General features: G+C 31.2%; 3 protein-coding genes across 4 annotated transcripts; 1 reads left to right on the forward strand and 2 right to left on the reverse strand.

Moving 5' to 3' along the window:
• Positions 1-3,803: 3,803 nt before the first annotated feature.
• LOC108733605 (protein transport protein Sec61 subunit alpha) lies at positions 3,804-6,469 on the reverse strand. Its single transcript, XM_018464840.2, has 5 exons — positions 6,289-6,469; positions 6,094-6,161; positions 5,876-5,941; positions 5,566-5,776; positions 3,804-5,153 (listed from the first exon to the last, which is right to left on the reverse strand). Exons 1-5 carry the CDS (start codon positions 6,293-6,295, stop codon positions 4,075-4,077), a joined length of 1,431 nt encoding a protein of 476 aa, XP_018320342.1. The 5' UTR covers positions 6,296-6,469; the 3' UTR covers positions 3,804-4,074.
• Positions 6,470-7,197: 728 nt separating this feature from the next.
• Positions 7,198-10,407, reverse strand: LOC108733604 (ATP-dependent RNA helicase SUV3 homolog, mitochondrial). The gene is made up of 12 exons (XM_018464839.1): positions 10,302-10,407; positions 9,887-10,234; positions 9,439-9,830; positions 9,267-9,378; positions 8,986-9,207; positions 8,701-8,923; positions 8,520-8,639; positions 8,281-8,461; positions 8,002-8,181; positions 7,799-7,947; positions 7,507-7,706; positions 7,198-7,451 (listed from the first exon to the last, which is right to left on the reverse strand). Exons 1-12 carry the CDS (start codon positions 10,402-10,404, stop codon positions 7,270-7,272), a joined length of 2,412 nt encoding a protein of 803 aa, XP_018320341.1. The 5' UTR covers positions 10,405-10,407; the 3' UTR covers positions 7,198-7,269.
• Positions 10,408-10,601: 194 nt separating this feature from the next.
• On the forward strand, positions 10,602-12,436 carry LOC108733606 (glyoxalase domain-containing protein 4). Of its 2 annotated transcripts, XM_018464842.2 has the most exons (5): positions 10,602-10,693; positions 10,750-11,004; positions 11,059-11,315; positions 11,401-11,556; positions 12,024-12,436. In XM_018464842.2, the coding sequence occupies exons 2-5, from the start codon at positions 10,859-10,861 to the stop codon at positions 12,314-12,316; spliced, it is 852 nt and encodes a 283-aa protein (XP_018320344.1). In that variant the 5' UTR covers positions 10,602-10,693; positions 10,750-10,858; the 3' UTR covers positions 12,317-12,436. The 2 variants fall into 2 exon arrangements, with proteins under 2 accessions (XP_018320344.1, XP_018320343.1); XM_018464841.2 differs by having other exon boundaries at positions 10,665-11,004.
• The last annotated feature ends 670 nt before the right edge of the window (positions 12,437-13,106 follow it).

Below are 13,106 nucleotides of genomic sequence, written 5' to 3' on the forward strand. Positions count from 1 at the left end.
TTAAATAATGTTTTAAATAACTCTCAATATTTTTATATATTTTTCATTAGTTTTACCTTTGAATATTGTTTAAGAATGACTATATAAATATTTACATGCCTAGAAATGTATAAAAATTGGCATATTTATTAACTTTGAACCCCCATAACTTTTTATGGGGGTGAGACCGCCACGAACTTTTTATGGTACAGTGGTGGGGGAGACCTCCTCTTTCGATCCCACCCTTCGGGGGTGGGGGCCATCATCTAAACCTTTACCGTATATTTTTATTTCGGATATCTTTATTCAATCGTAATTAGGATCTCACTGGGAATTCCTTAAACTGGATAGCCTTATTAAGTCCTCACATATATCGGGCTAACCTACTTCTAATTTCTAGTCGGGGTCAGTTACCGGCCAAATTCCCATTGAAGGTACCTTCAGCAAGGAACAGCGAAACGTTTCGAACTACGAAATTCCATGGACCACCACTGAAACAACTCGGAAAACAATATAGAATCGGTATGACCCGGCCGTGAAAGCCTGAAAACTATAATGTGCAAACAGATATAATCAAAAAGTCTTAAAAAGCGATTTCAAAAACAAAAACAAACTTTAGTTACTAGATAAACCTGAAGCTAAAGAAACTATGAATCTTTTTCTTCCTCTTATTCCAATTTGCAAAAAATCGAAACCAAAATAAAGTTGTAAATATTCTTTGATATAAAAAGATTTATGTTGATTTTGCGTCAATAAAATTATTTACAGCCCTATTTTGGCTCTGATCTTTTACCCTAAATAAACGATTTGAGCATCAATGACATTTCCCTTTTCTAAATTAATTGCAAAGGCAAATAACGGAGCACGTACAGGAATTGTTGGTGAACTGTGCGAAAACTACAATGTAAAGATATAAAAAATATATCTCAATCAATTCAAGAAAGAAAAAGTCAACATTTAGAATCCTAGAACGTGTTTCGACGCCGCCTAAAGTGCCATTCTCAATTAAAGACTTTTAAATATAAGCTAAATTACACAAACTTTGTGTAACTTGGTTTATAAAAGATATTCACACAGAATGTTAAGCAAAACCGCCTTTTTCTAATTAAAACTTCGACATCTTCGAACATTTTATTGCTATTATTTTCGATTTTCTTTTTTAATATTTTAAGAAGTATTACATTATATTTGTCGTTGATTGTATATTTTCTATTCATTAACTGCATTTGTTTATGTTACTTATAATTTTCTCATATAAAAAGAGGGAAAAAATGTATTTCAAAAAACAAACAGATGCTTTAGAAGCCGATGAAGAAAATATTTAGTTACTAGAAATATTTACTTAACATAACAAAAGACAAACTAAAAGCCAGATGTACTTTAAGTTTACTACATTTATTACGACTAGATGCCTAGATATTATGCATTAAAATTGTTAATTACCTTGCAATTCAGTATTAACTACTACATCAGACGTTAATTAATATTAAACACGTAACATGGAAGTATCGTTTAAAAACTATTAATAATTAAATGTAACTTTTATACATTTTATCAACGCCATAAAAATATTAAAAAGTGCGTATTAGTAGAACATAAAAACTAACCTGACCTTGTAAGAACTGCGGTTTTCGTCTGTTTCTGTTTGAGTCAATTGTTTATCACACATAATAAAAGTTCTGCTCCACCGATTTTTACAATAAAACGAAACGCAGACACGGTTTGTCTATTTCTATTAGGTAAATTATTCGATTAAAGGAACATTTGGACGTGTCTTTAGAAAAACGAAACGGATGACGTTCACTACCGATAAAAAAACGCGTTTTTTTATTTACGCTAAAACCGAAAAGAAAGCTTTCCGCTACTAGGTACTTAACCAAACGTCAACGCGAACTTGATGAAAATTTTGAATGTTGGAGAATGCAACAGATCGCGACTGCGTAATACAAAAGAAAGCAGTATGATGTACAGGGCGTCTGTATTTCCTTTTATATTTTATTTTTGAACTTAAGCATGACATACCTATCTTTTCCTGGTAAATAAAAAAAATTATATATATCAAAAATGCATTCAATTTTAATAATTTACTATAAAACGATTTTCTCCGTATTTAGGTAAAATGAAAAAATAAGCTGCTATAATAAGCTTACTAAGGAAACAATTTAAAGAAAGGGAACAATTAAATTTTATACTCTATCATGAATGAAACAAAAAAACACCTTTGAATTGTAATTATTTCAAAAAAAAAACATCACATTTTTTCAATGTTCTTGCAATTCTTTTTCTAAGTCTTTCATACTTTACAAAAAAATTAGGGGCATAATTCTGATGCTAATAACTTCAAACAGCGTTTTTCTAAGATCTCAAAAGTGTTACAATTATGTGTTCATAACTTTTGGAAAAATTAATTCAAAAACAAATATCTATGTTTCAACTTTTTATTAGAAAACTCTTACAATTGTTTCGACCAAAAGGTCCATGAAAAAGACATTTTATCAAAGAAACAATTTAAATAAATAGCTGTGTTGTAATAAACAGGGAAAGAAATTGCAACAATTTAGATGTAGATACTTCATTTTAACGAAAATCTAAAGCTAGTTTCTAGTAACAGCTAGAAAAAGTAAACCTCAAATATTGACTTCGCCATAAACATAATGAAATAACGTTGTGAAAGTCCTTTATGATCGCGATATCAATTTTTTGTTTTCGTCTAGAAAGCACTTAAACTAATTATGGTTAGCAATGACCGGTAGAACACTCTTATAACATTAACAACATAATTTCTTTCACTATTTTAGATTTTACAACACCAAGCTTGTAATTAATACGCAGACGACCTTACTATTTAATTTACAACAAACACATGTACTTATATGTCTAATGATTAAAAAAGGTAGAAGCAGGACAATGTGGTAAATAAATAAAACATACCCCTCAATATTGGAGCAGAGGGGACTAGAAATTTATTTAATTAAAAAAGAATTTCAATATTATAAAAAAACAATTCGATGTTGTTTCAAGTTTTTAAAGAACTCTAACGTGTTTCAAAACTTGTACTAGTACTTCCCAGTCGTATTAGCTCGACAAAACGAGAGATGCTTTATTCGCGTATTCACTTTAGAAAGATACGAAGTTTTCATAATTATTGATGTTAATTACATATTAAATATTGAATTCGTTAAGTAAAAAAATTGATAATTGGACAACTACTCTTTCAGTTCACAGTATAGAGTATGTATTCTTTTGAAATATTTTGAAGATAAATAATATAAATTCTTTTTAAAAAATTTTTCACCACATAATTAGGGTTGCCACCAAGCCAGTTTTCCACCGTCTAAGGCCAGGTACCAGTCAGCACTCAAAAAAGAACATGGCCCGCCATCTGTTGATGAATAGTGAAATTACTTACTTATTCTACAATGATAGTAGTTTGTCTGCCTACTTTCCGGGATTCACCGAGCCTCATACAAAGCAGGTGATGATGATTCTTAGATTTGTTGTAAATTTTTGTTTCCTATTTCGTAATACCACCAAATATGAGTGATAATGATAGTGAAATGACAAACGTCATTGCAAATTTTTAATCTTATATCATCTTTTTTTTTAATATATGTATAAAAATAATTTTAGTAAAATATGAGATCCCCAAAAATCACAACCAGGGCCGGTTCTTGGTTAACAAAAAGGTGGCAACCCTATGTATATAATTAGTTCAGCCACTATTATGTGCAAGAGGAATTGTTATTATTTAATATATCATTTTGCAAGAAAAAAAGAGAAAAAATATGTAGTTGTAAATTTTTATTTAACTCAAAACCACACACTTCTTTATGAAAATATATTCATTTAAATAAACAAGACAGTATCAATTACGTAACATTTACTTAAATTATAGTGTGAGTGGATGCGAATTTTAAATAATTTCTATATAAAAAACTTTATTACTATCCTAAATTCGCTACAACACGTTACAATTAACGAACTTATTTCTGTAAAGTCACGGGAAACGATCTCGCGGGAGATCAATCACAAGAAATACAATATTCCGCGATTTTTCGAGAAAAGGCTCGAAGTGTCCAACAATAACGCGTTCACTTAAAACAGCAACGCACTCATGCCGCCCATTTCACTTTGTTCCTTGACAAATATCTCAAAATATTGATAGATAATAGTGACAGCCAATAAGATACCAGTACCAGAACCAATAGCCCCCAAAAAGTCTGCCAAAACTGACAGGGCTCCGATACAGAGACCGCCAAATGCTGCAGCAGTTGGAATGTACCTGTTCAATTCATGAATCATCGAATTATCTCTGTGTCCTCTCATAACCATCTGTTGCTCTTTGAGTTGTTTAGCAACGTCTTTAGCTGAACTTCCGGACACTTCGATCCACGTTTTCGAAAAAAATGCACAGGATCCTAACATGAAAATTATGTAGAGTACAGCATGAACGGGGTCCTCAAGAATATGGCCAACACTTTCAGGGGGGCTTAAATAATAACACAAGCCTCCTATAGGGTAAGAACGTGCTGGTCCACCACCCCCAACATCTGCCCAAACCCCCAAGAAATTAACCAAAAAATTGCCTTGAAATTTAACAGCCAACATTTGAGAGATAACATATAAATTTGAAACAAGGGCAGACTGCAATATTATTGGGATGTTAGAAGTGTAAAAGAGTTTGATGGGATAACTTGAGTACTGTCCTCGGTACCTTGCACTTTTAATAGGCAAATCGACTCTGAACCCTTGAAAGTATATTACAATTGCAAAAACAAGAACAGTGGCGAGTAAGTTCATTAAATTAGGAAGATTTTGACGATAGAATGCTTCGCGGAGGGCTCGGACTTTATCTTGTCTGGTGGTCAACAGGTGGAATAATGCAATAACTGCACCCTCGAATTCCGTGCCTCTACCAGTATTAACCGTCGTTGGCGAGAATGCTTTCCAAATAATTGTTTCACAAATGTTCGTGGCAATAAAAAGAGAAATACCAGAACCAAGACCATATCCTTTCTGTAAAAGCTCATCAAGTAAAAGTACAATCAAGCCGGCAACGAAAAGTTGAATAATAATTAAAAGACAAACTCCTGCTCCTATTTCAGCTGGATCTCCATACATTCCCGTCATCACGTATACGATGGCTTGTCCAACAGTTATTACCATTCCAAACACTAGAAAATAGAAAACTTTAATCAGACATTGCCTACAAACACCCATAGTTAAATTAAATTTAGCAGACATTTTACCTCAATCAAGCTCAATTCAATACTCAAGTAAACAGTGAATTCTCAAAAGCTACATGACCTACCATCATGAGTATATTTATCAAAAATGCCTTATCATATTTTAATCACTTACAATATAGTGATTAAACTTTTTGTATGCAATTTATCATGACATGTTTAAATAATCTTATTTTTTACTAACTTAAAAAAAGCACACATTACAGTTTGTAAAAACTAAAACTAGGTATTGAGTTCTATGATTTGAGAGATTGTTTGTATTGATTAAACTGTTGGGAACACTCTTCATCTTTTTGAAATACTTTTTAGATGAACAATCAACCAGTGCTTCAAAACTTACATTTCTGTGCTCCATTGAATAAGGCTCTGTCTTTAGGAGTATCACCAACTTCTATAATTTTTGCCCCTGCCAATAATTGCATTATAAGTCCTGAAGTAACAATTGGTGAAATTCCCAGTTCCATCAATGTACCTCTGTTAGAAGCCAAGATTACACGAATCCAGTAAAATGGATCAGCTGAGTCTGAACTCATAATGCCAAATAATGGTATCTGTTTCAAAATATGTTTGCATTAAAATATGGTAACTAATTTTCTATCTCATTTTTATTTTTATGTGTAACGTTCTTCTAATATTAATCAGAAACTTACTTGACAACAGACTAAGAAGATAAATAAGGTAATTGCAGTCCATAGTACTTTTTCTCGAAATTGAATCTGAAACAAAACATCAGGAATTAATCCATAACATCTGTTACATTATAAAGTAAATATTTATGAACTTAATTGTCTTTGGGCAATAAAAAAAACATAATGTAAGGATGGCACATGTTTTGGTAAGATATTAATAAAACTTAATGAAAGCATACCTTTCGTTCTGGTTTTGCAATTTCTGGCAGAATACTGCAGAAGGGTTTAACAACTTCCAAAAATTTAACTGTAAAAAAAGATAATTCAATACGTAAGTTTATAAATTCTACAAAATTATATTAAAATAATGTATGACGTTACACAAATTGTCCATTGGTATAGGTTATTAATTGTTTAATTCTAAAAATACTTACTCCCCATACTTAAAGGGATACACTAATACACAGGATTTGAAAAAATGAGTGTTCTTTAATTCATGAACACCGAAACACAAATAACACGTTACACACTCCCTACAAAAAGTTTACGGTACTTTCTACTTTTTGGCATTCACATTGAACACGTAGACGAAAATTGGTCACGTGAACAGTGATGTTGGCGTGTAATACACACCTTCGCCGATAGGAGAACGAAACGTAGGAACACGTCGACACGTAAATCTGACGTCATATTTTGATAACTTTGTGCACAGTGTGTCCCACAACATCCTCTGACGAATACATTATACAGTATGTACAGCGATTCAAGCAGCTACAAATTCTTATATGTACAAAAAAAATACAATTCACCGACAACTTAAATTCTGCCACTTATTTATATGATAAAATTGTACTTACAGTGCCAGATTATGTTACATGAGAATCAAGCTATTAATTTTTGCGAAAACATGTATAAGTACTCAATAGTAATTCGGAAGTAATATTTGCGTACATCGTAGGCTCGCAACATCACCAAATTAAAGGCACTAGCATTTTACCTCCCATAAAAAAAAAGAGTGCGAAGAGATCGGTCGCACGGCTCGCACGAGTATGACTAAAACGTGCGCCATAAGAATACAAACATTTTCTTGACATTTTGCGCGAAAATTTTTGAATTCTAACTAAGTAGTATCAAATTAGAAAGAGGAGACTGTGGTAAATATTAATTAAAAATTAAAAGGAATACTCACCCCTAATTACCACAAATAATTTTATTTTTAGGTAAAATTATTTGTGGTAATTAAAGAAGTAGTATCAAGAAAAATACATTACAGAAATCAAAAACATCTAAAATGTTCACCATTATACCGTTAACATGATTAAAAGTAAAATAATGTTTCAAAAGAATTTAAATAATTTTCTATATTTAATTAAATTTAATATGTATTAAAAAATGTACACATTTAGTCAGAAATTCTAACGTTTATGCCTAGGTTTTCTTTTAACTGGTCTAGGTGGAGGTTCTTCATTATCATCTGAAGTGAAATGTTGATCACCCCATTCCTTTTTTAATTCCTGTAACATTTTGGGGGTTAGTAGACCCTGAGCTAGTAACCTTTCCGTTAATTTGCCACGACCAACTGAGGATGATTTTGCGCCTAAAAAAACAAGGTAATAAAAAAATGCAGAAAAAGCATACCACATAAAGCATACTTCTTAAATAATTTTGCCTTTGCTTATTTATTTCAAATTCATCTTCATCTAGAGCTGCCCCAGTTGCCGACCTAATTCCTGTCTCAGAGTTTCTTAAAAGCCTAGTAATTTGCAGAACACCTTGTTGGATAATCGAATCAAGTTCACTCTGTATGTCGCGTACCAAATGTGCGTCCGGAAACAAATCCATAAACCGATAACTGCAAGCAAATAAAAATAGCAATACATTGTAAATTTAACGCAAAAGAGTGTTATTGGAGCAGCTGACACTTTTATGAATTAATGACCCTACCTTAACCATAAATACAGATCTAACACATCAAAAACGGCCTCTAAATGTACTAAATCGATTATAGTTTTAGGAGTCTGAAGGGGCCACCCAATATTTCTGCATAGCCAATCAAATGTTATAGACTCATTCTTACTATACTGCCTGGCGAACTAGAAGATCTATTTATTAAAAAAAACTTATCATTGGTTAATTTTTTCCTTTACCTTTAGAAACATTGTACATACAAATGGCATTTTTTTGTTGATCGGGGCACAACAAAAAACATACCTGGCTCTCAAAGGTAATGGCACATGCTGAATCATATCAGCTAAAAATTTAAAATCTTCTATATTGCACATAAAATACAAAGAATCATCTACAGTTGATAGATTGATAAAGATGTCCTGGAAAACAGAAATTAAAATTGAGTATACTCTTCCCACTAACAACATTTTGAAAATAAATAAAAACCTCTTCAAACTACGAAGAAAGTAAGTTCTTACCATCAAATTACTCAAAGTAGCGTTCGGTAAATGGTATGCATACAATTCAATTTGCTCTGCAGTGGGATGTAAACCAGCCTGAGTAATAGATTCAGGTTCGCTATTTAGCAAACTTTTTAATGTATTTAAATCCTCTGGTTTAAACGTAGTAACAAATCCTTGCTCCCATTGTGTACCATATCTTAATACAATAACACTTACAATTAATATTAAAAATGTACAACAATTTATCCATTTACCTTCCGGCCCTACCGGCAATTTGCAACGCTTGAGATACAGATATAACGTCCATTTCTTTCTCACCTTTCTCATTTAATGTGGGTTTAATTAAAGAGTAAAATATCACTCTTCTTATACTCCTAAAATTTTTTGTCTTGTATTGTATAACAATAATTAAAATTAATTTAATAAACTTATTACAAATTTAGACCCATTCCAATGGCATCAGTTGCTACCAGAACTTTACAACTACTTTGGGGATCGTTAAATTTAGCAGCTTGGGCCAATTTTGTACCGGGAGGCAATCCTCCATAAATCACAGCAACTTCTTTACCACTTGCCTCTATCGCCCTTGAAACAGAATAAATATCATTTTTACTAAAACAAACTATACAATCTCCGGGCTGGATATTTTCCAAACTTCCTGTAAAAATTCTATAATCAGTTTTAACATCACTTAATAAAAAACCTACACGTTCTACTTACCTAAAGCAGTATTTTCAACAGTAAGGTCTGTTAATCTTTTATATCTTCTTATTTCAACATCTTCACCTGTAGTAAGACAAATTTTTTGTATAAGATCTGTTGCCCCAACTTCACCACATAAGTGAACTTCCTCTGCTATAATTCCTAAAAAGGCTCTAGTCCATGCCCATCCCCTAGACAAATCCCTGATCATTTGAATTTCATCTATAACAGCTACTTCATCTGAAAAAGATAAATAAATCATTAAAAAAACGATAATTTTGCTTTTTTTTTATTCTAACAGGGAGTATTAACAGAAGACATCTCCACTGTGCAGGAAACATGGGGTGACTGATTTCCTGAAGGATCAGCATAATTTCTTTCTTCTCCAGTTATTAAATCACAACTTGTTCCCTTAAAACCAAAAGATTTATAAAATTCAAAATTGCAAATAGTTTATTTTATTCTACTTACCCTCCCATTGCACTTATTAAACACTTCATTAGCTAAAAGTTTTAAAGGACCACAGTAAACCCCTGATTTTGCAGTCATGAGTCTTTCAAGGGCATGGTATGTCTTTCCTGAATTTGTAGGGCCTGCATGAAAAATTATCTTCCTATTTAAAGCTCTAGCTTGTGGATACCAGTTGGCAGGATCTCTTAAGTCAGAAATTTTCTTTAAATCATCTAGACATTCTAAGTGTGGAAACATTTCTTTGGCATGTCTTAAAAAGTATGGGAAAATATCTGTTACATGACCTGCCCCTTGTAAAATGTCACTTATAACAATATGAAGATCAACAGGAAGGGTCTTTGCATCTAAACAATATCTTCTAAAACTCACATAGGACTGGTGTTGTATATAATCTACAATAATTATATCGCTACATTTATAACATATTAATCTTTAAAATTCAACTTACGATCCAAACCATTTTCAGTCAGCAACTGTTTTACTTCTCTTTGCTGGTAAAAAGTATTCAATACCCTCAGCAAACCAGATTTATTTAAAGAACCAGTTAGTTCTACTCCTACATTTATATCATCAGGATTTGATTTAACAGGGACTGGTTTGAATAATGTAGATATGGAATTCGAGTCATCTTTTTTACCTCTTCTTTGTTGAATCAATGGGAAAGTAGTTATGCAAGTTTCTTTAGTCTTAAATCTCCTTTTTAAATTACTAATTGAAAAGAAGGTGAACGCTATTCTTCTCGGACTAGTTAACATTTTAATTTTTGTAATTTCAACAGCATTGTAATAAGTTTTTCCTACAGAAAACATAGATTGTATTTTAATACATTTATTAGTTGTATAATTTTATATTTAAATACCTACCTAATAAAAAAAATCTACAAAACTTGAGAATATAGAGGTTAGAAACGTCGAAACTTTTTAGGTTAGACAGGTTTTTTAATAGACATTTCATAGACATACTCATAGATAAGTTTTAAATCAAACATCAACATTAGTGGTAAAATTTAAAAATTTGGAATTACGTACATTGCAATACATACAACACATTTTATAAATTATTTTTTAATAACATAATATTACAGATTTCCCAATGTAAATATGTATTTAAAAATGTCATGATCTTCAACATAAAAAATTTCACAATAATTTAGAAACGAATATATACACACCTTCCTGATTTATTTTTGTGTGAATGACTGTAGACTGTACAGCCAATGTGTGTGTAACGTCAACAAGTGGCGGTTAACCTTGAGGTAAATTCATATAATAATAAATGATTACTAAATAATTACTTTAGTAATTATTGCAGGTAAGTGACGATCAAGCAGTAATACGTGTTATAATTTAACGGTACATTTAAGTTTGCCTTATCTTTTGCTATTATTGGAAGTGATTTTTAATAAAATATAATAAGAAAAATGTTAGCACTAACCGGTCGTGCACTTCACTTTGTTTTTAAAATTCCAAATAGGAGAGAAACGCTTAGATTTTATAGAAATGTATTAGGAATGAAGGTATTAAGACATGAGGAATTTGCCGAAGGATGTGAAGCAACATGTAATGGGTAAGTTTCTTTTTGTTTTATCAATTGAGATGAATAACAATAGAATCTTTTTAGGCCTTATGCAAACCGTTGGAGTAAGACAATGGTCGGTTATGGCCCTGAAGATAGTCATTTTGTGGTAGAATTAACATATAACTACCCTGTTAAATCATATGAGAAGGGTAATGATTTTATTGGCATAACCATTAAAGGCAAAGAGATCCTTGAGCGAGCAAAAGCAGAAAAGTGGCCAATTCTAGAAGGAAACACTCTGGAAGCTCCAGGGGGTTATAAGTTTTTCATCACAGATGAACCACAGCCATTGGATAAGGGTAATATTTGTAAAACAATTAAATTACTTAACTATTCCACATAATCCTGTGACAGAAAATTAATTTATTTAATTTGAATGTTTAGATCCTGTCCAAAAAGTTACCTTGGCTTCATCTAATTTGTCTAACACTTTAAAATATTGGCATGATATTTTGGGACTAAATGTTTTTGAAAAAACTGAAAAGTGTGCAGTTCTTGGCTTTAATGACACTCAAACAAAATTGGAATTTCAGGACATTGGTAATGTATCTAAAAGATTTCTTTCATAAAAATTATGTTAAGGGTTCCAAACTGCTATTATTTGCTCTTAGTTATTCCTCAAATATTACATCAGAATTTGCACTGGCTTATGAATAAAAAACTGATATTATGTCGCAATTTTTTCCATTATATGTTTTAAATGTATTTATGTTGGATGATTCTTTCAGAATATTACCTTAAGTTTCTTTATCTATTAATTTAAAGTAATTAATTTCACAACCATTAAATTAAAAAATTATCTGTTAGTCGTAGATAAAATTAATTGCATTATCATTAAAATATCTTCATGTATCACGTAAAAGTACGATTCATCTAATTCCGCGTATGTACCTTACTGATTAAATTTTTATCTATTTGAAAAGAACATTGAAAATGTACTTACCTTATTACTATTTTCTTATTCAAAATAATAATGCTAAGGTTTGATTAATAAAAATTTATTGAAGGTCAAACAATTAATCATGCAAAAGCGTATGGCCGTATTGCATTTTCCGTTCCCTATGAGCAACAGCCTCTTATTGAAAAGGCCATAAAAGAATCGAAAAATAAGATAGTGACGCCGTTAATATCTTTGGATACACCTGGCAAAGCAACAGTGAGAGTAATCATTTTGGCTGATCCCGATGGTCACGAAATTTGCTTCGTGGATGATGAAGCATTTAAAGAATTATCAAAACCGGACTATGAAAGTGAAAAAATATTGGATTTATACATGAGAAAGGACGCAACCGACAAGTAAAGCAACTTAAATAATACATATTTCTGTATTTCTTTAAACATCATTGTGATAGGAAAATAAAAACCTAATAAGTTCTTTGATATTATTAATATACTGTACTTAATAGAACTTTAATTTAGATTTATTTTCATATACAACTTTGTACTAATATGTTTATACAATAAATATGTTTATGAACTGTTTATTTTTACATTTTCTTTTAACAAACATGGTTTTTTCTGGAACCCTATTAAAGACATTTGCAAATAAAAAAAATTTGTTCTATGCACCCCACTACACCGCTTGCCCCTCTTCTCAGGGATAAGAGAACACGTGTAGTTGCAGTCGTGAAGGTCATTGTCAATTAGTTGATATTAATCGGAATGTCGTGATAATTTTTATTGAAGATAAAGAGTATACGTCTAAGGAATAAAATTAAAAAAAGTGATCAAAACCTATACAGTACATACTGGCTATCATTTTTTTTTATTTACATTTAAATTTTACGAAAAGTTAATATTTTTTTTAATATTCTTTAGTATCTTCAAAAACTGTTTTATGGTATTATATTTTTTGTCTAACTTCTGTCTCGTAAGTTTTCATTTTTAATTTTCAATTACTAATTATCTTTACAATGATAATATTCTGTCTTATTTAATCAATATAATTAAAAAAATTGTTTCTGAGATACATATTTTTAAAAATATTGTACATATACAGTGCCAGAAGTACCTTTTTATGCTTTCGCGCAGCTGACTTAAAACAGTACTTATGATCGCTTTACTGTGCAGAGCGCGCTGTAAAAGGCAGT

This window comes from Agrilus planipennis, unplaced genomic scaffold (genome assembly GCF_000699045.2).
Source record: "Agrilus planipennis isolate EAB-ADULT unplaced genomic scaffold, Apla_2.0 scaffold41, whole genome shotgun sequence".
Classification (NCBI taxonomy): domain Eukaryota; kingdom Metazoa; phylum Arthropoda; class Insecta; order Coleoptera; family Buprestidae; genus Agrilus; species Agrilus planipennis.

Excerpts from the sequence above, each read along its gene's own strand:
- LOC108733605 (XM_018464840.2), bottom strand. Across the intron at positions 5,777-5,875 it reads TCTTCTTAGTCTGTTGTCAA|ATACCATTATTTGGCATTAT; the intron begins GTAAGTTTCTGA and ends ATTTTGAAACAG. Across the intron at positions 5,154-5,565 it reads ATTCAATGGAGCACAGAAAT|TGTTTGGAATGGTAATAACT; the intron begins GTAAGTTTTGAA and ends TCTATTTTCTAG.
- LOC108733604 (XM_018464839.1), bottom strand. The coding sequence starts at position 10,404 with ATGAGTATGTCTATGAAATGTCTATTAAAAAACCTGTCTAACCTAAAA. Across the intron at positions 8,924-8,985 it reads TGTTGAAAATACTGCTTTAG|GAAGTTTGGAAAATATCCAG; the intron begins GTAAGTAGAACG and ends GAATTTTTACAG. Across the intron at positions 8,182-8,280 it reads CTACTTTGAGTAATTTGATG|GACATCTTTATCAATCTATC; the intron begins GTAAGAACTTAC and ends TCTGTTTTCCAG.
- LOC108733606 (XM_018464842.2), top strand. The coding sequence starts at position 10,859 with ATGTTAGCACTAACCGGTCGTGCACTTCACTTTGTTTTTAAAATTCCA. Across the intron at positions 11,005-11,058 it reads TGTGAAGCAACATGTAATGG|GCCTTATGCAAACCGTTGGA; the intron begins GTAAGTTTCTTT and ends GAATCTTTTTAG. Across the intron at positions 11,316-11,400 it reads ACCACAGCCATTGGATAAGG|ATCCTGTCCAAAAAGTTACC; the intron begins GTAATATTTGTA and ends TTGAATGTTTAG.